The sequence below is a fragment of the Zootoca vivipara genome, chromosome 12 (genome assembly GCF_965207765.1).
Source record: "Zootoca vivipara chromosome 12, rZooViv2.hap1.1, whole genome shotgun sequence".
NCBI classification, from domain to species: domain Eukaryota; kingdom Metazoa; phylum Chordata; class Lepidosauria; order Squamata; family Lacertidae; genus Zootoca; species Zootoca vivipara.
The window spans coordinates 12,767,131-12,791,878 of record NC_142595.1 but is presented as its reverse complement, the minus strand read 5'-3'; the positions used below and the strand labels follow the sequence as shown (position 1 = coordinate 12,791,878).

Genomic DNA, 24,748 nt, shown 5'->3' with positions numbered 1-24,748 from the left:
CCAGGCAAGCCTCTCCAGGGAGGGGGTATTTCAAAATCAAGGCAGTCTTGTTTTCTAGGAAAGGAACTCTCCACCTCCCCATCCCTTCCTTACCTCCTGGAAAGTCTGCAGCCACAGCACTGCATGGATGGTCACCATGGCTCCTTGCCCTTTCTCCAGAGTCCCCACTTGGCAGCAGATGAGGGCACAGTCTTGGCTACTACAGTTCTGCAGGCAGGTTGGATCAAGGGGGTTAAGTGAACTGAAACTGTCTGATCGAGTTATTCAGCCTGCAGGACGTATAACTTGTGGATGAACACAGGGTGCAATCCTAACCTCCAGATACAAACTGTGTGTGTGTGTGTGTGTGTGTGTGTGTGTGTGTGTGTGTGTGAAGGTATGGCATTCTCCCTCTTTCCCATTTCTTCATTGTTCAGTTTTCTATGTTTTCACATCGGCTTTTGAATTCGTTTCAGTCTTAATGAAAATTCATTAGCTTTCAAAGCGAATTTCTGCTAATATACACATTTTTGGCAGGCACGTTGACCTAGTATACATTATTATTGTTGTTGTTGTTGTTGTTGTTGTTAGCAAAGCAAGTTCCCCTAATATACTGTGTGCTTTTCAAAGCGAATTTCTGCTAATATACACATTTTTGGCAGGCACGTTGACCTAGTATACATTATTATTGTTGTTGTTGTTGTTGTTGTTGTTGTTGTTGTTGTTGTTGTTGTTATTAGCAAAGCAAGTTCCCCTAATATACTGTGTGCTTGTATGTTGTTTATATACGCATTTCTATGCACACTTTACCTCTGAGGTTTGCATTTTGGTAAACTTTACTCGGCTGGAGAACTACACTGAAAAATCTGGGGAAGGGGTAATTCCAAGGGATGGTTGTGCTTTCCCTTTCCAAGACAAAGGAAAGGGAAAATTAGGTAGATTCAACTTTAAAATGCGAACTGAATCGTATTTTTGGCCCATCCCATGTGAAATGATATGCCTCTGCCAGGGGAAATTCAGGGCCATGGATATTGCTGGCAGACCTCCAGCAGAAACCACCCATTAAACTCAATGGGGGGGGGAACTGCCCACTCGGCCCTGACAGATCATAGGATAATTCTGCACCAACTAACAGAAACTATTAGCAATATAGACACCTCTGGCTCCAGGGAGACCATATGTTGGATGCTACAGGGTGTGTAGCATGTGGCTAAACTATTCTGGCATCACATTATACATACTTAGGCTGCGTACACACCATACAGTTAAAGCACATGATTTTCCCAGAAGACTCCTGGGAACTGTAGTTTAAGGTGCTAGGAATGTCAGCTTTGTTGGGGTAAACTACAGTTCCCAATATTCTTGGGGGAACTTGTGAGTTTTAAATGTACAGTATGGTAATAAGTGCCCCAATGGCAGAGTGGGACCATAGAATTGTTCAGCTCAAGTTGAAAGTGTAAATTTAATAACTATGACATCTTAAGTATTGAAATTTTAAAACAATCAAGTTCCTAGATCTCGTGAGTGCAGAGGGGTTTTTCAGCTAAGCTGTTTCAATCACACTATGCTGAACTGCTACCATATGGGGGCTTCTACACGAGCAGAATGCTTGCCTCGTTCATTTTCAAAACAATTTTGCACGATAAATCACTCATCCCAAATTTACAGATTGGACAATGGAGGATTAGCCCGAGTGATGAGAAGCAGGGATATATGAACCCAGATCCGGTGACAACTGCTTTAGATGACACTATGAAGTCGGTCCCATTTCCCAACAAGTCTCACCACCACAATGGGTTCCTGCAGCGTTGCCAAGTTCACATCCCGCCTCTCACGCAAGCGCTGTGGTTGGGCAGTTATATTGTAGCTGGGAGCAGTTGTGGGCTCCTGGACTTTCAGCTACGAGGAAAGAAATAGTGTTCAGGTGAAAAGTAGGCAGCTATATTGAAGGCAGCAGCAGATCAGAAAAAAGGCAATCGATAAGATCAAGGGGATGGGGCACCTCTCCTAGGAGGAAAGGTTGCAGCTTTTGGGACTTTAAACTACCGGTAAAAAAAGGAAGAGACTTGATAGAGGTGCTCTCAGGCCCTCCATACTTTGCTCTCCCCTTCCCAGAGGTTGCTCCTACCTTCAGAGGGTTGGTGTTGTTCGTGGGTGAACAGGCGATGTTGCCTTCCGTGCTCACCCTTGCAATATAAAGCAGGAAGCCTTCTCGGAAGTGGGTGGGAAAGTCCACAAGAAGCTTGGCCCCAGATACAGTGCTTGGGCCAGCATTCTGCAACTTAGAGAAGAACAAGGAAGGAAGAGAGGTCAGCAATGGGGAAGATGTTGTCGGTTTGCATTTTTAGTACAGAAAGTATTGATCTGGTGTGTAGAGAGCTTTTTTCCTATTCTAATTAATTCAAGAGGGTTCTAGAAGCATCTCTGTGTGAAAGAAGCAAGCAGAAGGTTCATGATGTTTGGAATATTCCTTCAGAGAAGCTGTCTTAAACAGCTGGCTTAAACTGGTTCTGTTCTCTCTTTCTGTAAAGGTCATGCTGACTACAAAAATGGGCCAGAAGGAGCCTGGGTTTCACTTTCTCTTTCTATCTCTCTTCCTTCCGGTGTGGTGTTCTGTACATAGTATGCTTAGTGTTAAGGTTTAGACTTATAAGTTATTGTAAGTTTAAGTTAAGTCTGCTGCAACTGGATTCCTTATGGACAGTGCCAATCCTGAATGTATTGGATTTGTGACCATTATGCTCATTTGCCTTCAGTAGCAGTAAAGCTCTGCTGGATGAAATATTAATTGCCTCTGGTCTATTTTGGGGGGAATTCTGCAACGTGTTTAAGTCTTTACTCTGATAACTATATGCTGGAATCTGCTCTGGATCAATATTGAGTAGAATTCCATGACAGACGTATCCACAGTGGCATGCAGGGGCAATACAGGGATCACTACGAAAACCCTGAAGCTATCACGGCTTCTCACTTTTTCACACAGAGTCCCAAATTCCGAAGGTGTCTTTTCCCTTCAGTACCGCATTTCAACTTGTTACCGGAAGTTCAGATCCGTGCATCCCTCTAACACATTTCTTAGATCTATGTCTCCAACCCTGCTCCCTTCCTCCCCATTCAATATGGCATCACTTCCTGCTTTTATGAAAACAAGATCCAATTCGCTTGAATGCCCCATAGAAAGTTTTTCGCCGTTTCCCCGCTCCCCAGTCTGTCGGTCTCCCCTAAAGAAAGCGGGGCGTGGGGGGAGAGAAGGGGGTGCAAGGGGTTGTGAGTGCCAAAGAGCGGCCATGACAATCGCTTGACTCTGGCTTGTTTGTTCAGCCACTGCATCTGCATCTCTGCCCCAGTCGCTAAGGGGAGGTGTGCAGGGTCGGGGACATACTGATGAAGAAAATGTCCCTATTTTCATCTGAGGAATATTGGAGGGGATGCAGTGGGCTGGAGACTTGGAGTGTTGCCTCTACACCCTAGTGCATCCAGTTCCAAACTGTGTTTCTTTGTACCTGGTAAACATGTTCAACTCTTGGTCCATAGTCATTTATGTCCTTGCTCGTGTTCTTATAGTCCCCAAAGGCCAGTGGGACCACAACGACATCTGGGGCAGACCTCCTGGGGAGGAGAGGAGAGCATAGAGAGAGCAAGGATGAAAGTGATCCCCCCCTCTTGCCATAGGACACATACATGCTTCCTCCTGAAACAAAATGTCCTTTCACTGATATTCCCAGCAGCTCCACTCCACCGACACCTCCTGTCCACGAGGCCAAAGCAGCCGGATCGACCTTGTAGGACCAGCAGAATCAGGTGGGAAAGCTTTTCCACCCACTGTTATCGCATCAGGCTGGGTTTGTATGTCTCTAATAGCTGGTGGCCACTGGACAGAAGGCAAGGAGCCAACAACAGGCAGAGCCAATTAGTTCAAGTTTGTTCCTGGCCTTCTCCCTGTTGAGTTCTACAAGGGCAACGCTGAGGGCTCACCCACATTTGTCCTGCACATAGAAAGCACAAATCCAAGACGTTTTCTGCATGCCCTATGTTTTCCATGCACAGATCTGAGTGGTTTTCTGCTTGCCCTGCCACTTTCCCCGGAGAAAACCCACTCTTTAACGCTGAATTGGAGCAAATGTCAACCCGCAGAAAACCCGACAGATGCTTGCTCTGATTCAGCAGCAAAGAGCAGGTTTCGCCGATGGAAAGTGGTGGAACGAGCAGAAGTGTGGATGAACCCTGAGACTAAGGAAGAGAAAGTTGATACCACTGGTCTGGTTGTAAATATGAAGGCAGGCAAGTGGGGGCTGGCTGGGGGAGGAATGAAGTTGGTGGGGTAGTGCCCCATTTATCCTCATAGATCAACCTCACTGGTTTACATATATATGTATCTCTCTCTGTGTGTGTGTGTACACACACGCACACGCACACACACCACACACACACACACACACACACACACTGTTATGAGTTTGTGAAGTGCACAGACCACCCCCTTCTAATTCCTGGGTGCCAGACACTGGTTTTAGCATGTTAACATGCAAGTCATGAGCCAGCCTGGTATTGGAGTGGCTCTTTGCCAGAGGGCAAATGCACCCTCAACTCAGAATTAGTTAGAAAGACAAGTAGAGTTTTAGAGCTGGAAGGAGTTGTTTTTAGAATTCAGTTGCTTAGGATGTGAGCTGAGAGATAATGATAAAATAGTTGCAGTCTGTAAAAGGCGGCAAGCTCAGCAGAGGGACAGAGGGCCGTGTTTGATTTCTTTTTGGATCCAGGACTGCAGCAATGGGAGAAATGCTGTGAACCCCTCCATCACAGGCTCAGGTTGAATATATGTGTAAATAAACCATCGTAAAGACACCACAGGCTCTGCTGTCCTTCATTTTCAAAAAGGAAACACAGGCCCTGTGTAAGCACCTGGAACCTCACACCGCTCAGAGATTGGGGTGTCTTTTATGATATGTGGTCTATTTACACGTATATACAAGCATGCAACAATATATAAACATATACACATATACGTTAATACTAATACAGACAGAAATCCATCTATCCTATCTGCAAATCTCCCCTCATCCATGTGACTTACTCACCCCAGCAGTTCCATTCTTGCAGCAACCTTGACCGGCACCTGCAATTGTTCCACGGCACTATTGGGGTTGTTGCTGTTCTTGCTGCAGGAGAAAGTGGGAGTTATTGAGTGAGTGCCACAAGAGTGTTTTCTCAAACCCTGGAGTCCAAGCTTTGGACATGAAAAGTCTTGATGTAGAAGAGGAACAGAGATGCAGCGGTTTGGGAAAGCTGCCTGTAGATTTCTGCCTTGCAGCAGTTTAAAGTGTTGATGCTGACCCTTAAAACCCTAAACGGCCTCGGCCCAGTATACCTGAAGGAGTGTCTCCACCCCCATCATTCAGCCCGGACACTGAGGTCCAACTCTGAGGGCCTCTGGCAGCTCCCTCACTGCGAGAAGTGAGATTTCAGGGATCCAGGCAGAGGGGTCTTCTCAGTGGTGGCACCCGCCCTGTGGAATGCCCTCCCATCAGATGTCAAGGAAATAAACAACTATCTGACTTTTAGAAGACATCTGAAGGCAGCCCTGTATAGAGAATTTTTTAATGTTTCGTGTTTTTGAATTTTGTTGGGAGCAGCCCAGAGTGGCTGGGGAAACCACGTCAGATGGGTGGCTAACAACAACAACAACAACAGCAACAACAACAACAATTTTATCTGTATGCCTCCCATCTGACTGGGTTGCCCCAGCCATGCTGGGCAGCTCCCAGCATAGTAGTAAAAACATGATATAACATCAAACATTAAAAACTTCCCTAAACAGGGTTGCCTTCAGATGTCTTCTAAAAGTCAGATAGTTGTTTATTTCCTTAACATCTGATGGAAGGAGCCCTGATTTGGGAAAAAAGTTGGCAACTTCATATATACAAGACAGCTCCCCTTATATACCCTGCCAGATGGGCAGGGTATAAATATATTATTATTATTATTATTATTATTATTATTATTATTATTATTATTATCTTTTGGGGGGTGGGAAGAGAATAACTAAACAAGGAAGGTGCCTGATTATTTATTTCATGTGCTATTTATTTAGAAAATTTCTTAATTGGTTTTGTTTTCAAAAAACCCCAAAACAATATACTGTACAGTACTGGAAGGTTGCTGGCTGTGCCATAGATGGGGCTATGAGTTTCCTGGTATGAGGACTTAGCTTCAAGGGTCCAGGACATTGGGGCAGCGTTGACTGTTACCTTCTTAGTTGCAGCATCAAAGTTATATTATCACTGGCCTCTTCCAGCTGGCTGACACTTAGCTCCACATCTACCTGGATCTGTAAAAAAGGTGTCAGACAGGGGGAGAGGTTGGATAATGGTTGCTTCCAAGTAAACGGTAAGCCTGAGTTTGGCACTGCCCTGGTTAAGAAATCAGCCACATACCGTGGTGTTGGATTTCATGGGGTTGCCAATTTCACAGGCCACCAAGCGGGTCTCATTCTCCTTACGGGTGTTGCAAATCAACTTCTGCAGAGAGGGAGAGAGCGAGAGCACAGTTGACATCAATGTCAGCCAGGTGAATTAGTAATATGAAAGGCTGGCAATGACCTGGAGAGCTTCCCTACTGTTGCAAATAGAAGAATTATGCCTGGTCCACCAATTGGTATATTTAAGACCACAGCCAAGCTACAGAACAAGGGTATTGGAGCCTTTTCTAACCCACTCAGTCAGCATTTTGAGTTCTGAAAGGGCTGTACCATTCTGCAGAGGACCACATCGTCCTTTATTAAAAGAGATAAGCTTTGACAAGCAGGAAGCTGCCAGGCAGCCTAGAATGCTCCTCAGAATTTGCAGGAACAGAGGAAATATGAAATACCTTAATAATATCTTAAGGACGCTTCTGTGAAGGGGATGACTGTGAAGGGGGTGACAAAATACTGCTGTATTTTGTGGCTTGGCTCAATAAAAGGACTAGACTACAACTCAGCAGCGTGGACCAGCTATGAGTGAGAGGTCTTACCTGCCCATCACTGTTAGCTGTCTGGAAGTAAGTTCCGTGTGGCAGCTCCACCACCAGCTCTGCCTCATAGGCTCCCTCACCAGAATTCATCGCCGTGGTCTGGAGGAGAAGTACATTCTCTGCCCCAATTAGCAGGGAGCCTTCGTTCCTGAGACACAACCGCATAGCAGGGATGGGGGTGGGGGTGGGGAGAGAGACAGAGCTAAAGTTATAAGAAATGCCTTTTGCTGTGCATTAGGGAATAGAAGATGAGACAAAACAATGGATGCACCTTGAGAGGGAGACAATTGAAAATATCAGTACCACAGCATACCCACTCCTCCCAAACAAGTTAAGAAAAATCCCCACAACACTTAACAGGTACACACAAACCATGTTCAAAGCATGGAAACCAGAAATAGACAAACTATCCCCAACCCCATCCCCACTAATTCCCCTGGCCTACCACCCATTATTCCACCACCCAGCACAAAACCTCCAGATAAAAACCTGGCAAACCAAAGGCCTATATCGCTTAACAGACTTCTATAAAAACAACAAACCCCTGTCAACACAAGAAATACAGGACAAACTAGAAGACACCCAAATACCCTGGTTAGCACAAAACCAAATACAGTGGTACCTCTACTTACGAATTTAATGCGTTCCGAACACACATTTGTAAGTCGAAAAAAATTGTAAGTCGAATCCCATAGGAATGCATTAGGAGAAAAAATTCGTAAGTCGAAGCAACCCTAGAAAAAATCCTATCTAAACCGCATCCAAGATGGCGGACGGAGCTCCATTTGTAAGTAGAAAAATTCGTAAGTAGAGTTATTTGTAAGTAGAGGTACCACTGTACAGACTCTCCTAAAAAACCCAGCAATAAAATCAGCAGCAACTAGACCCCCGACTGCCTTTGAAAATCTCCTCCTAACGACAAAGGAATGGTATCCGCAATATACAAAATACTACTCAAAAGTCACACGAATCCCCTAGACGCAATCAAAAAACAATGGGAGGATGACATAGGATATGAAATAAATCCCACCCAATGGACCAGAATGTGGTCTAAACCCCCCTTCAAATCCATATCAATGAAAAGAAGAGAACTGTCCCTGAAACTAACCTACAGATGGTACCTAACTCCAAGAAAACTAGCACTAATGCACCCAGGAACCTCACCGAAATGCTGGAGGGGGTGCCCCTCCACAGGCACATACTTCCACATGTGGTGGGAGTGCCCCAAAATCCAATCATTCTGGACAATAACCACACGAGAAATCTGTAAGATAACTAAGCAAGTCCAAAACTCACCCCAGAACTGGCCTTATTAAACATCTTCCAAGACAACAATGCCCACTCAGAATACAAAGAACTCATAACCCACCTACTGTCAGCAACCAGAAACATCATAACCAGACATTGGAAAGACCTGTCAGGAGCAAACATGAACCGATGGTATCAAGTAGTATGGGAAACAGCCCTACTAGAAAAACTGACCAGTAAGCTAAAACTGACACGGGGACAAACGGAATAAGACACCTTCACCCCAATATGGTTCCCTTTCATCACCTACACAGCCCAACAAGGCAACGACAAAAACCTACCATCAGCATACAAATCAATATGGCTAACCTAAGCAAAACACCCACCCACCCCACTCACACAAGAAACCAAAGACCACCACAGCCAAACACAAATGAACAAGCGCATCCTACGCCAACCCCCGACCTCTCTCGCCAACAAAGGAGCACAAAGCGAACAACAGAGAACCCGCACGACCAACGCTGACACTGAACCTCTACGCATACCAGGAAAAAAGAGAAACATCGACACCCCACCCTACCCACCTCCCCAGCCCACCCACCCCTCCCCCCTTTCTTCCTAACGTCTCAACAATCAAGATTAATGTGTAAAAACGATGCATGGGAAAAATATGAGACATTGTACAAATTTTGTAAACCAAGAAAATCCTTAATAAAAATTTATTTTTAAAAAAAAGAGGAAGAAGGATCTGCAAGATTCAGGTTATATTTTATTGTCTCAGCTGAGCAATCGTGACAGGTCACCCCGGGTGCCTCCAGGCTGTCACCATCTTGCAGGAGGAATCTTTAGGTTTGCAAAGTTAAAGCAGATTAAACACTCTCTTGGCCTGGTGCAGCAAATCCACAAGAAACAGACATAGAGAGAGGCTTTCTGCAGTTAGGAAAGTGATGGGGAAATTGTCTGAGAAGTGTGGGATGATGAGTGAACGATGAGTAGGAAGATGTGCAATCGACCCTGCAAGCAAATCTGGGTGAAGCAAATCGTTGTCATGTAACTGTCCTGCAGGCAAACTGCTCACTGGACACAGTCTAACCATTGCATATGCTTTGTGTAAGAAGAGTATGATAAACGCTAAATAAGCAGGTGATCTGGAGAAGCCCAAAATGAAACACAGTGAACGTAGCTGTAGTTTGTATCACACCATATAAATCTGCCCAGCCCTTCAGATCAGTATCAGAACTCCTATTCTTCCATTTCCCATTAAGGTCAGCTAGAGTGGTGGGCACAAGAGACAGGGTCTTTTCAGTAGTGGCCCCATAATTGTAGATCTCTCTTCTAAGGGACATACATTTGGTCCAATCAGTTCTGTCTTTTAAATAGGCCTTTACAATAAAATCATGTGCACCATCTTGAGATCCTTGGAAGATAAAAGTAGTATATAAATGTAATAAATAAAATAATGTCCAGAGCATTTTGCTCTCCCGCTGCCCTGGGCCACCACAGCCTCTCACATACCATACTTCTATAATTTAAAGGACTGGGATTCCAGACTCAAGGGAGATCTGAACCCTGAACTTTCTCATTTTGGATGACAGCCCCAGGTTAGATCACCAGGACTATCACTCTTGAGACACAAGAAGAGACAGCTGTTGGTGCTGCAAAGGAGCAGGTCCTTACGTGTGAGCGGAGAGTCGGAGGTCTGGGATGCAGACATTGTCTTCTCCACAATCCACAATGATACGGGTCTGTGGGATGCAACAAACAGGCAGAGCTTTGACTGAGTGATGAGCAATCCCAGTCTGGAGCCTCAGGGCTTTCCCTGCTCTTTACCACTGAATCGGAGCAAACAGCAGTCCGTGGAAAACCTGAAACATGGTTTGTTCCAATTCAGCATTGGAGAGTGGGTTTTACTGGGGAAAACGGGGCTCAGATACAGAGCCTTAAAGCACCTAGAAAGCATGGGGCAGGAAGTAAGTGTGGAAGAGCCCTGATGTGGGTTGGGGGTGATATGTTCAAGCTCAACATGAAAGATTGCAGAAGAATCCCATGGCCCTGCAGCGCAGATGGGAAATCAACGTGGTTATCTGTCATTCAGATAAACAATTCTATCTGTCCATAATTGTCTAACAGCATTAACCGTTGAGAGTGCTTAGGGGGGACAGAATCCAGAAAATCTAAATGTCAGTGCTTATATCCACCCCCACCCCCCACCCAACCCTCCTGGTTCTGGCTATCATGTGTATGCTTTCAAAGCCTGAACTCAGCCTTCAACATTGTGAGGGAGAGGACCCCCTGAGCATGTGCAAAGGGCAATTCCCTTACAATTTCATACACACAACCGGGCTCATATTCCTGGGATCAGGAAGCTTGGTTTCTGGCTCAGAGGATGCGATTCTAATCCCACCTTAAGCATTTTAGCACTTGACTGAGTGACAATTTTATTTATGTATTTGGGGCAGCCGCGTGTTGTAGGGGGTTGGACTAGATGATCCTCAGAGTCCCTTCCATCTCTGCGATTCTATGATTCTGTTTGCTAGCTTATTTCTGCTTTAATAGGCTCCCAGGGTGGCTTGAAATTACACACACACAAAAAAAAACCCAAAGGAAGAAAATCGAAACACCAGAACACAAAAGAAATACGGAAGCAGTCAGCGGCTTTAAAACAGTGGAATCAGAGTCATACAATGTCAAAGCTTTGAGGCTGGTGAGGCACCTCACCTGATCCTGGACCATTGTTTGGCCAGATAGCACAGGCTGCATCTCCCCGTCTGCAGAGGAAGTTGCCAAACTGAAGTTGAAACTCACAACAATGGGACTCAGTTTGTCCTTGAAATCAGCTTCATCCTGTGGGAGGCAGAGAAGTGGCTCAGAGATCCCCCCAAGGCTTGCTCATCTTTTCACTTCAATTGTTCAAAGTGCAACAGCTCAGCATGAACAGGGATAAAATCTCCCACAGTTTGCCCAGATGTAGAAAACAGAGCTCATTGGAACTACTTTGTGTCACGCCACCACACTACTATCGAAACAGCAACACCTGCCAGAATTAAAAGGCGGAAACGCCACTGACCACACCTGGAATGCCATTTCTACCTGGGATCTGCGACATCACAGTGGTTTGAATATGCAGGCATACACTCAACGATAGCATGCGTGCGTGATGCCCTCCTTCATGGGTGTGTTGGAAGAAAACACATTTGGGATTTTTTTATTTTAAAAATTGGATGTTTTAAAAATTTCTCTCCAACGCTCAGCTAAAAGTTGCGGGGCTGGTTCCTGCAACATCTGAAGTAACAAAAAACTAACATTAAACAGCTTTCTCTTTTGCACGCTGTGTGTGTGTGTGTGTTGCCAATATGTCCTTCAAACAGCAGTTTCACAAGGGTTTGGTTTCCTTTTAGCTGAGGAGAGGTAGCACACACCTTGAAGTCTACCTTTAGATAAGAGACATCTGACTCAAAGCGGCTGGTCTTGGCTGCTTTGAAAGGGCAGTAAATGGCTAGTTGTTTGATTTCTTAGGGTTGCATTTTTCTTCTGCAATTTGCAGCAAAAATTACCTGGGCAGCCTTAGGGCCTTTTCATGCTTACCCAGAAAATCCAGATTTTCAGAGTTTGGCTGTAATCTGTGGGTTTGCTTTGACTTCAGCAGGGTAGCATGCATTTGCAGCAAAGCACCCTGAGCTGGCCCTGGTCTTTGCAATATTTACCGTATTTACACCATGAAGACAAATATATTCACATTATACCTTTAAAGCACTCTTTGAAACTTATTTCCCACCTCAAAAAATTATGGGCACCGTAGGTTGCCTCTCAGGGAGTTACAGTCCCCACAACCCTTAACAAACCGAAGTTCCCAGAATTCTGTGAGGTAGGGTGGATGTGCGTTGAATGTGTAGTGTGCAGCCTCCTTCAATAGGCATCACAGCCGCCTATGCCATGTCACATCCCAGGAAAGCAATTGCTTGGACCCCAGCAACCCACCCAGACTGCTGCCAGCCCAGCTGAAGCCACTGCTCTCTACCCTCCGTCTCAATTTCAAACTGCAGAACTACGTTTTACACGCCACCGTGCAGGTGAATTGCCCAACTCCACTAATGCATCCTATTGGTGAATGGCCTATTAGAAAGCTGCCAGTTTGACAAAGGATGCTCACCCAGCAGCAGCACCAGGAACAATGACCTCACAGGTGCAAGCATGGAGCTCCAATGATGGGGAGAGATGTTGTGGTTTCGGAGAGGAGCCTTGCCAGAAGCAAAGGTGGCAAGAATGCTCAGGAAGTATCTCTTGCCCCCAAAACAAGGAAAAGCCAATGGGTATTCTCGTTTAGTTTCACAAGCCAGATTTGTTAAAAGTGGTAGGTCTGAGATCACCTTGCCATCAGGTCCCCGAGATGCCAGTATAGGTTGTGGTTGATCTTGCAATACAGAGGAGGGGGAGAAATGCACTATGGATGTACTCAGAAGCATCTTTCATTCTGCTTCCTCTGCATTTCTGGGGGACCTGTTGTGCATTCATGACGGCATTGGGGCATTTATACGTGACCTCCCTTTCAATACTGTTTGTGCCTGCAAAGGTTTCCAGCCAGTGCATGCTTCACTTCCAATTAGCACACGTCCCACAACTTCCTGCTGATAACCGGTCACTTTTCATACCAAAAAATGTTCCAGTTTGTCTTTTGTCCTGCTTTGTTGCGCTATAGGGCAAAGAGCGCCCCTGCAGGTGGCAATAAGGCAGTAACATGGGGGAAGCGTCACAGAACAACGAACAAAGCAGAACGAGGTGAGGAATGTCCAGTATGAATCTGCTACTCCTAAGGCTTCCCCCTGTACACATCCAAAAATATACGAAGTGCCATGCTTTGCCCATGTCTCATACCCGCAGGTAGGCATCAACACCCTGGCAGGTTTGGGGTTTCTCTCTTGACAGTTTCAGCGGGAACGTTCGGCTCGATTGGCTGGTCTGCTGCAGCAAAACCCGTCGCCCGTATTTCTGTTTCATGCGGTCCAGCTGCAGATCAGCATTCAGGTCTAGCAGAATGGTGGTGGGGAGGGAATTAGCAGAAAGCAAACACAGCGGGTGGTGATTGAGAGCGAGAAATGGCAACATTAGGCAGACACGCTTGTTATATTGTTTTAAAAGTAAAGGTAAAGGGACCCCTGACCGTTAGGTCCAGTTGCAGACGACTCTGGGGTTGCGGCGCTCATCTCGCATTATTGGCCAAGGGAGCCAGCGTACAGCTTCTGGGTCATGTGGCCAACATGGCTAAGCCACTTCCGGTGAACCAGAGCAGCGCACAGAAACGCCGTTTACCTTCCCGTCGGAGTGGTACCTATTCATCTACTTGCACTTTGACGTGCTTTTGAACAGCTAGGTTGGCAGGAGCAGGGACCGAGCAATGGGAGCTCACCCCGTCGCGGGGATTTGAACCACCGACCTTCTGATCGGCAAGCCCTAGGCTCTGTGGTTTAGACCACAGCACCACCCGCTTGTTTTAGGCACCTGCTAAACACCGTTTTTATATTTAAACCATCCTATCTAATTTAGCATTTGTTCTTAAATTTTTGCTGATCTCGTCCGTGTATTGTTGATAATTTCTTACTATCTCATGTACCCCTTTCAGATCCTTTTTTAAAAAAAATTAAGCAGTTTATAAAACTAAAAACGGAAAATAAAATAAACAAACACAACCCATGCTAATTTTGCGCTCTCAGCTCATTCTCCCCAGTACTGCGGTAGCTTGACTACAAGACCTCCACCTCTTCCCACAGACAAGGCAACACTCACCAACTTTCTGAGGAATCCTCTTTGCTGACACTTCAACACATATCTGGATTGTGAAGCTGCATTGAAGAGAAGGAAGGCAATAAGGACCATTTCACACATGATGTGGCTGCTGAGTATACAATCGACTGGGAGCCAGTAACCAACTCTGCCTCCATGAATGATCCTTGTTTGATTGCAAACATGAGCTGGCCTCACTTTACACTTTTTTCAATGGACCCAGAAATAAGTAATTTGTGATTCCCCCTCTGTTTAAAAGGGTTCCTCTTATGCTATATTTCCTCTCCCCACCCATTTTCTTATCTCCGGGTTCAATTTTTGTGCATGCACATGGCTGTGCCGCAAGTAGAGATGACTCCGTTTCTTCCTCTATGTTTAGCTTCTTTTTGGTTTTTCTGACTGCTTTTTTGGCGGTGCTATTCACTCAACCTCTCCTTTTTAGACCTTTAATCTTCCCCCTTTCCTCCATTTGCCTCCCTCCCTTCCTCCCGTGGTTGTTTAATTTTAATGGAGCAGGGGTCCTTCAATTTATTTTTGGCTTGTTTTAATGCACCCCAATATAAGTTCAATTTAAAAAGGCAAAGGAATTTTACTGTCAGTGCCTTGTCTCAGTGCCCGGACTCTCCGCCTCCTCAGCCTTTTGGTGAGGGGTGCCGAGCACTCCTTTGGGCACCGCCGACTTCTCGGACCGAGGACGCCTCCCAGACCTTGTTCTGGGGTGCGTTCAGCCTCCGCAAACCCCTCTTTTACCCTAGTGAAACACTCCTGGCTCTCGGAGCCCTCGGAGCTTCCCTGCTTACGACCCGCGGCAAAACCGGAAGTCCAAATGAGGGGTAATTTCAATTATCATTTTGTTAGGGTTCCAAGAAGATCCCCGAAACCAATTTCCAAAAATAAACTAAATCCTGCAAACAAGAAAACCAACGGCACACCTTGATTTTTTTTGACATGTCTCGTTGATTTTGAGCACAGAACCTGAATCTCCTAGGCTACAAAGGGATCAAGATTCAATCATTTCCCTTAAAGAAAATGCCCTTCCCACCCGGCTCACCATTTGACTTGTACTCCTGCTACCAAACACGATTTCTCCTCTGGGTTCAGCACACCTGGCAGGTCCATCTGGGCTTTGAGAAACATGACGGGTTGAGCTCTGAGAGGGACCAAAAACAAAAACATAGTGAACAAGGGTAAGCAGGCAGGCAGGAAGTTCCAAGAGTGAACAGCAGCATTTGCAGATTCTTTAGTTGTTGTCACACAACATTGGGAGTGTTGGTGACAAATGCGTGAGACCTCAGTGCTGCAAAATCTGCAGCTTCCGCAGGGCTTAGAACACCTTATCAGGTCAAAGCGCATATGCCTTTAAAGCAATTGCCCTACCTTGAAATGCATCCTTGTACACAAGGGCCGGTGATGTTGCGGCCTCCTAGATGCCCAGCTTGGTCAAACAGGCGTGCTGAGAGATGGTGCCATGTATACAGGGCAGCAAGCAAGAATGAGGTGGCTCATTTAAGGGAGAAGGAAACCTTTGGTTGGCTGAGGAGGTGGATTTAGGGCTGGGGAACCTGTAGCTCTGTGGTGTGCAGTTTGTGTTGGTGCTGACCTTTAAAGCCCTAAATGGCCTAGGCCCAGAATACCTGAAGGAGCATCTCCACCCCCATCGTTCAGCCCAGACACTGAGATCTAGCTTCGAGGGCCTTCTGGCAGTTCCCTCACTGTGAGAAGTGAAGCTACAGGGAACCAGGCAGAGGGTCTTCTCGGTGGCAGCGCCCGGGCTGTGGAAAGCCCTCCCATCAGATGTCAAGGAAATAAACAACTGTCTGACTTTTAGAAGACACCTGAAGGCAGCCCAGTTTAGGGAAGTTTTTAATGTTTGATATTTTATCGCTTTATTATTAATATTCTGTTGGGAGCCGCTCAGAGTGGCTGGGGAAACCCAGCCAGATGGGAGATGTATACTGTAAATACATCATCATCATCATTATTGGACTAGGGGGACTAGGTTAGTCCCCTAAATGTTCCCCTGGCACCTCCTTCTCAAAGCCTGGGAAGCTTCTGCCCGACTTAGGAAGGGAGGCGCAATGCTCACACACGCAATGTCAAGATGTGGAGCCGCCGCCCCCCAATCGCCCTCACAAGCTGGCGCCTCTGGCCCTAAATGTTCTTCTATGAGAAATGTCACTGCTCTAGCCCTCCAGATGTTGGGCTCCATTTCCCGTCAACCTCTGTCAACATTAGAGTTGCAGTTTCAACAGCATCTGATATATGAAACTGAAACTGAGCTAGTGACTGTCACCGACTCCCCTTCTTTTTGCCCACAGGGTAGATAAAATATGGCCACTTCTGCAGATGTCAGGGCAGCATTATTATTATTATTATTATTATTATTATTATTATTATTATTATTATTATTATTAGAATTTATATACCGCCCTATACCTGGGGGTCTCAGGGCTGTTCACGGAATAAAATCAAGATATAAAAGCAGAAAATACCTAATAAAAATAAAAACAGCAACCCAATACCCCCACCACAAAAAACACATCTTAAAAGGGCATAGGATGTAAATCAGATTAACCAAAGGCCTGGTTTAAAAGGAACTTTTTTGCCTGGTGCCTAAAGGTGTACAGTCATACCTTGGTATTTGAATAGAATGCGTTCCAGGAGTCCGTTTGACTCCCGGAACCGCTCAAAAAACCAAGGTGTGGCTTCTGATTGGCTGCAGGACCATGTTGCAGCCAATCGGAAGCCGCAGAAGCTGTGCCGGATGTTCAGCTTCAGAAAATCGTTTGAAAACCGGAACAGTCACTTCTGGGTTTCAATCGTTCAGGAGCTGATTTGTTTGGGAGCCAAGGCATTTGAGATTGAAGGTACGACTGTATAATGAAGGCGCCAGGCAAACTTCCCTGGGGAGAGCATTCCACAGATGGGGAGCCACTGCAGAGAAGGCCCGTTCCTTGTTGCCACCCTCCGAACCTCTCGAGGAAGGAGGTGATGGAGGCAGGCATAAAGATCTTGCTTCTTACAACCATCTTCTCCCACCTCTACCAAACTAGGGGAACAATTGTGGTTCCCTCCTAACCCTCTCAGCGCTGGTTGGCTAAAGAGCTTGAAATGGAAGCACAGGTGTGTTTCTCCAAAAAGCAGGAGCCAAAACTGGGAAGGGTGGGGGAGCATTTATAGACAACAAGATCTCCAAGGAAATCTCGCCCCACTGGTCTGGGGCTCCATCAACCCACCTGTACACAGTCACCTTGCTGGCCCTGAAAGCTCCAACCAGCACATCTGTGAAGGGGAACAAGACAACCGAAAAAAGTTAGCAGTCCAGCTCAGTTGGTTAGAGCATGGTGCTGATAATGCCATGGTTGCAGGTTTGATCCTTGTAAGGGACAGGTGCCTATTCCAGCATTGGAGGGGGTTGGACTAGATGATCCTCAGGGTCCCTTTCAACTCTACAATTCCATGATTCTATGATTCAGTGTTGCAGCTTCCTCGGGTCCCCAGTTTTGCTCACTGCACTGATGCGATTAGGAATTAAGTTTTACAAACCTAAGCAAATTTTGCACCACCTGCTAATTAAAACAACCCTTGCAAAATCTAGCTTTTTTATTAAAAAAATTAAAAAATGATTTTCAGCTAATATATGTCATCCTATCCAGATAGGATCACCCAAAGAAAGAAGCAAGCTAAATATAAAACAGAGGCTTTGTGCCATTACAGGGGATTCCATGAAGGGCAAGGCAATTAATAAATGTAAATAATTATATGTCTCATTTTTTTCTTCTAGGTACAGGACATCTGGCATAGTCCAAATTCTTTCACAAGTTAGGGCTTATCCACACTTTCCTCCACCCTTTCCAGGAATGGTCCTTACTTTTAAAGCTCAGTGTCCAAGTCCCCTTTTTTGTCTTGCTCCAGACCTTTCCTTGTGAAAACCTGCTCTTTGAAGCTCAATCGGAGCAAATGGAAATCTGTGGGAAACCCAAATTGACGTTTGCTCTAATCTAAATACTTAAGAGAGGCTTTTCATGGGCAGAGAGCAAAGTTTAAGTATGGATAAGCCCTTATTTAATACAGACGGCAACCCTTTTGCATAGGGGTCCCGTTCCCAGCCCCCATAAACATAAGTGTGCTGCACTCTGCCGTGCCCCACTCTCATTCCTCCTGCTTCTGGGACCGAAAGGATCTGAGCACCAGCGATCACATGTCCCTTGGACCTGCCTGAAATGGTCACTGCCTACAGGCAGTGCTAAAACCCTGTGGCTGCCTACTTAAGTTGTACGTTACCAGGGTAGCCATTTGCATCAATGTCCAAAGCTCCGCGTATGGCGAAGCCAAACCCAGCCGGCCCAGAGAAGGGACTCTCAAGGATCTGGGTTGGCGATGAACTCAAGCCCTCATGGTGCCCTTGGTAGATGTAAACACGGCCACCTCCATCCTGGCCGGCAAAGGGGGCTCCAATGGCTATGTCTGTGGAAGCAAAGAGAGGATGGGAATGTAAACGCGACAGAACCAAATTGATGAGGTTAACTCACCCATCCGCTCGGAAAAGATGGTGGGGAAACAGAGAGAGGCAGGGCAAAAGCCCATGACCTACAAACAGGTCAGGCACCCAAAGGGTGCTCATCAATTGCTCCTCTTCATCCTGGAGAGTAGTGACTAGTGGGATGCCACAGGGTTCTGTCTTGGGCCCAGTCTTATACAACATCTTTATCAATGACTTGGATGATGGGCTTGAGGGCATCCTGAGCAAGTTTGCAGATGACACAAAATTGGGAGGGGTGGCTAATACCCCAGAGGACAGGATCACAATTCAAAATGACCTTAACAGGTTAGACAACCGGGCCAAAGCAAACAAGATGAATTTTAACAAGGAGAAATGTAAGGTACTACACTTGGGCAAAAAAAATGAAAGGCACAAATACAGGATGGGTGACACCTGGCTTGAGAGCAGTACATGTGAAAAGGATCTAGGAGTCTTGGTAGACCACAAACTTGACATGAGTCAGCAGTGTGATGCAGCAGCTAAAAAAGCCAATGCAATTCTGGGCTGCATCAATAGGAGTATAGCATCTAGATCAAGGGAAGTAATAGTACCACTGTATTCTGCTCTGGTCAGACCTCACCTGGAGTACTGTGTTCAGTTCTGGGCACCACAGTTCAAGAAGGATATTGACAAGCTGGAACGTGTCCAGAAGAGGGCAACCAAAATGGTCAAAGGCCTGGAAACGATGCCTTATGAGGAACGGCTTAGGGAGCTGGGTATGTTTAGCCTGGAGAAGAGAAGGTTAAGGGGTGATATGATAGCCATGTTTAAATATATGAAGGGATGTCATATGGAGGAGGGAGAAATATTGTTTTCTGCTGCTCCAGAGAAGCGGACACAGAGCAATGGATTCAAACTTCAAGAAAGAAGATTCCACCTAAACATTAGGAAGAACTTCCTGACAGTAAGAGCTGTTTGGCAGTGGAATTTGCTACCAAGGAGTGTGGTGGAGTCTCCTTCTTTGGAGGTCTTTAAGCAGAGGCTTGACAGGCATATGTCAAGAATGCTTTGATGGTGTTTCGGGCTTGGCAGGGGGTTGGACTGGATGGCCCTTGTGGTCTCTTCCAACTCTACGATTCTATGATTCTATGATTCTAAGTCTATGTGGTGGGGAAAGCAAAGATCTCCCCCACTCCCAGAAAAAGGCAAGATTCAAAATACCAGAAGGAGGACCTGAGGCTTAAATTGAGGGTTTTCTGGATACTCCCACATTTGGCTCTGAGGAGGATGTGAATTCTAACACAGCTCTCTGGGTCTCTTTGTCTAACCCTCCTTGGGCATTTTTGCTTAGCTGGAATGCTTCTGAAAACGTTTCTTGCTTGTCTCCATGGAGGATAAAGAGGAATGTGTAAGTGTGAGTAGGAACAAGGTTTTGTATCTATGCCCTTAGTATTTTTTTATTATGATTTGTTAAATTTGTACACCACCCTATACCCAACAGGTCTCTGGGCAATTACCACATAAAATCACAATATCAAAACACAAAATGCATAATGTCTATGAGTAATACATTTCAGTGACTCTTAAGGAGATTTTTTAAATTAATCACATGCATTTTCATTCTTCATATATCTCTCTCTGTCTCTCCCTCTCTCCTATTTTGCAATCCTTCTCCCATCTCCTCCCTCAACTACCAGGGCCTGCTGGGGGCAAACTTCTTCAACACAAACTTATCGTTAACAGAATACTCGTACAAATGCAAAATTCATATCTATTGCTCCGCCCAATTTCACCTCTGGCCCTTGCCCTCTGTTGGCATGTGGCCCCTGGAAGGGAATGTGGCCCTCGGGTTAAAACAAAACGCTCTCCACCTGTGCTATGGTGAGGAACGGATTGTGATTGTAAGTGAAGCTCCGACGGTCAACCTTGAGCATTTGATTGTGGAGTGAGGGAATGGAGAATAGGAAATTAAGAGAGGAAGAAAAAATGGGGTTAAGAGAGGAAGAAAAAATGGTGGGGGGTGGCCTTCCATCCCATCCTTACCAGTGCCTCCATCCTGGTCTACGTCGCCCAGGGAAGCAATGGCCATGCCAAAGCGACCATAGACATCTGTGCCCGTCAGTCTCTGCCAGGGGGTGCTGTAAGCAGTGGGGGTCTTCTGCTGCAGGTATAAGTAAACTCTTCCCACTTCATAGAGTTTGCGGTCGGAGTGGCGCTCCATGAAGAGAGGGGCCCCCACCAGGATGTCATCTTTTCTGGTTCAGGGGAGAGAACAGAAAAGTTCTCTTAGAGCTCTGATCATGTCAGACTCCAACGAGAGGTGCTGCTGCTTCTAGGTCCAGGGTGTCTGCATTATCCAATGTAATCCATTCTTTTAACCAACTCAGGCAGGCTGCTTCATAATAGATCTGCAGATCTGCCAGGTTTCTAAGCAGATGTTGGAGGCCATCTGCCATGGATGAACTAATTGAGATTCCTGCATCACAGGGGGTTGGGCTAGATGACCTTCCGGGGTTCCTCACCAGTCTGCAGTTCTACGATTTTGGAGTTCACCCAAATGTACTCACAGGGCTCAGTTACCCGGGCAGTAGGAACCGATTGATAGAATTTCCATGCCATTTTTCATTCAAATGAATCCCAAAGCAGTATGCAAGCTATAGCAATAGCATAATAGAATATCACAAATGCAGCATAAATCATATAAAGTAATTAATCATATAAAATAAAATCATATAGAACAATTGATAATTAATCAATCAGTAAAACAATTGCAAGTCTAAAGCACTATTAACAAAGCAACAACTAAAAACCTTGTCTCGGACAAGCAGGTAGACTGCCCTTAGCCATGGAGGCACCACTCTCAACTATCACAGTTAGCAGCTGCACTGCAGAGCCACCCAGACTTTGAGGGGGGAGTTAGAAGATCTAAGGCAGGTTTCCTCAAACTCTGCCCCCCCAGATGTTTTTGGCCTACAACTCCCATGATCCCTAGCTAGCAGGACCAGTGGTGAGGGATGGTGGGAATTGTAGTCTCAAAACATCTGGAGGGCCGAGTTTGAGGAAGCCTGATCTAAGGCAACCAATCCTACTAGCACATTGATTTCAGTTCTCTGCTAAAGCTTCTTCTTCCCCTTCTTCCCACACATAAGCCGCACGGTTGCCATGAACACACAGCCTTTTCCGCAAAGAATTCTGGGTACTGTAGTTTACCCCTCACAGAGTTGCCGTTCCCCCAAACAACAGTGCCCAGAATTATCTGAGGGAAATATTTTGCTTATAATGTATCTATTGTGCTTAGAATGGCTGAATAGGGTGTACACCAGGCATCTCCAAACTTCGGCCCTCCAAATGTTTTGGACTACAATCCCCATCTTCCCCGACCACTGGTCCTGTTAGCTAGGGATCATGGGAGTTGCAGGCCAAAACATCTGGAGGGCCGCAGTTTGGGAATGCCTGGTGTACACAGCTATAAAGATACCATGGCACTGAATAGCAGCCAAGAAATCTAGATATTGCCATATACTTGCCTTCCCCAGTACAATGTCCTTCACATGTTTTGGACTACAAGTCCCATCAGTCTCAGCTTGCTTTCACCTGAAGCTGCTAATAGCAGCACATAGTAGATGCTTGGGTGTGGGGTACTTTTCACTGGGGAAGGATTTCCCTACCTCCCCATGTTCCATGGCCCTGAATCTGACCAGGAGCTCCCATGTCTGTTTTCGGTTCAAAAACCAAAAAGTGGTACCTCAGGTTCAAAGACAACTGAAGTAATGTCTTATTTGGCTGTTAGGATAGCAGCTCACAAGACTCTTAATCACAGGGTCGTGGGTTCGAGCCCCACATTGGGCAAAAGATTCCTTGTGGCCCCTTCCAACTCTAAAAAACTATAGTGATTTGCTTCTCAGGGTAAAACCTAAGCTCGTTTCTGCCAAGGATGCAGAAGCAGCCGGCTGACAAGAGATGGCAGCAGATTCCAAAAATGGGGACCTGGATCTCTCACAGGGGAAAGGAAACGAAACAGAGATGAAGCATTGTCCTTCAATTACAGTAACTTTTTTGGGGGTGTGTGTGCAAGCTTCTAGATTAAAACAGCACTCTTAACCAGAGGGCTCAATGGGGAGGATGCATGCTTCTGAATTACTCTAAATTTGTGATCAGCAACAGTTTTACTGTATGACCATTTAAATTGAAGGGAGGGGTGGTCTGGGATAGCGACTCTGGTCCCCCACTCTCGCCTCTGTTTAGCACATAGTACTTCTAAGGGCCCCATGTTTGGTCTCAATAGCCACCAGATGATGTCTGTTCTAAAGCACCCACATTGGTTTATTTGGCACAGAAATGAAAATTGTACGTGTATTACCAGTAATTAAGTTTTAAAATGGGAAATGGCTAAATTCTATGGCTAACATTGGGCTAACATTTTCCACAGTAAGTTTCTAAAGGACTCTGAGCTGTAACTAGTTATATATGTTGATTGTTTCTCTGTGGAGAGTGAACCTTTGATCTTGTGATGAAGGTGTTGAGTTGCAAATCTCCATTTTGAAGGGAGATGCCTATTTAGTCTTTCTCAGAAGAGGCAGAGAAGAAAAGGATGTGACAATGACTCTCCCAAAACAGCTGCATAGCTTTAGGCATGCTGGAATTGGGGAGAGAGACACCATTTTGATTCTTGGAGTTATCTTTTATTTCTAAGATGCTGAGCCTGTGCTGGAGAGCACAAGACATCATAAGGACATTTGGGGTGGATATTTGATGCTTATGTTGTGTTTTTAAAGAGTTCTGCAAGCAAAAGTTTGAATAATATTTTTATGGGCCTGGACGATTATTTCTTCCCAAAGGAGTCTTTTCTTATGTAGCATGGAACCTGGGGACCTTAGTTCAGTGGTTTCTCAAGGATCACAGATGAGGTTGTGGAGAAAGAGAAAGTCAGTTTTATTGCTGGCAGCAATAAGGCACAGCGGGATTTAAATCCCAAAAAAGCTGAGCCCTCAGCAACCCGTGCTCGGGGTCTATATACCTTTTCCAGGTAGCGTCATTACATTACATATTAATATATTAATCAATAAGCGTGGTCGCAATTCTTTTAAGTTTCGTTTCTTGCAAAGCTTAGCATTTCAGTTACAGTTTCCCTTATAAACCTCTCATATGGAGCTGCCCAGGTGCTATGGTATTTTTAACAAAGTACCTTTCTGTTCCCCTTTCTTATTATCAGACATCCTGACATCCTGCCCAGAACATTCTAACCATTCCTTCCCCCTTTCAAATGGCAGACCAAAAACACAGCTAAATATAATTCCAGCATCAACATTATGGCAAGGCAGCAAGAGACACAGAAATATATGATTTCTAGCAGGCATTCTGGCCTCAAAAAGTAAGTTTAGGCATAAAGGCAGATTAATAGGAAATTTGAGACCCTTTCCCTCGGCACGCTTGCCACACTTATGATTCTAATACCTTAAAAGTGTGTGCTATTAATATCTGCAACAATAATTAATATCCCTCCCAGTGCACTGGGTTGTAATTTAAGCCTAGTGCCAGGGTTTGGATCTGAATGCAGGGGGATGAAATCCTCGACCTGAAGCTATATTTATGGCGGGGGGGGGGGGGGAGATAGATTAAAACTCTGGCTGGATCTAGACACATCAAAAAAGAGATTCAGGAAAATGCGTTGTAAGCCTCATAGCAGGAAATCACGTTAGCTAAAGATGGGACTCCGCAGCGCCACCTGGTGTCACAGTGTTATAGCACATATAAAACGCTTTTTCTTTACTGATGTAGCTGAGTCCTTAGTTTGACCTTCCAAATAAACTTCCAACTGCAATGCTCCCTCCTGTTGCCTTACCCATCGCCGTTGATATCTGCAACCGCAACTGTGTGCCCAAAATAGGATGCCACCTGCAAGAGGTAAGAGGATGAAAAACAGCTTGCAGCTCCCATTTTTATTTTTAGGGACCCAGGTGGCGCTGTGGTTAAACCACTGAGCCTAGGGCTTGCTGATCAGAAGGTCAGCGGTTCGAATCCCTGTGACGGGGTGAGCTCCCGTTGCTTGGTCCCAGCTCCTGCCAACCTAGCAGTTCGAAAGCACGTCAAAATGCAAGTAGATAAATAGGAACCGCTACAGCGGGAAGGTAAACAGCGTTTCCGTGTGCTGCTCTGGTTTGCCAGAAGCGGCTTTGTCATGCTGGCCACATGACCTGGAAGCTGTACGCCGGCTCCCTCGGCCAATAATGCGAGATGAGCGCGCAACCC

The 24,748-nt window shown here is 45.7% G+C and overlaps 1 protein-coding gene across 1 annotated transcript in view; it reads right to left on the bottom strand.

Annotated features, from left to right (window-relative positions):
- ITGA2B (integrin subunit alpha 2b) overlaps positions 1–24,748 on the bottom strand; it is a 41,390-nt gene that overhangs the window by 4,773 nt on the left and 11,869 nt on the right. The window contains 17 exon segments of the mRNA XM_088655888.1: positions 94–207; positions 1,765–1,878; positions 2,108–2,260; positions 3,483–3,588; positions 5,058–5,138; positions 6,228–6,307; positions 6,414–6,497; positions 6,991–7,138; positions 9,916–9,983; positions 10,957–11,082; positions 13,111–13,262; positions 14,020–14,075; positions 15,068–15,166; positions 17,253–17,298; positions 18,301–18,483; positions 20,543–20,754; positions 24,342–24,394. Of these exon segments, the coding sequence (XP_088512014.1) occupies positions 94–207; positions 1,765–1,878; positions 2,108–2,260; positions 3,483–3,588; positions 5,058–5,138; positions 6,228–6,307; positions 6,414–6,497; positions 6,991–7,138; positions 9,916–9,983; positions 10,957–11,082; positions 13,111–13,262; positions 14,020–14,075; positions 15,068–15,166; positions 17,253–17,298; positions 18,301–18,483; positions 20,543–20,754; positions 24,342–24,394 (1,875 nt within the window).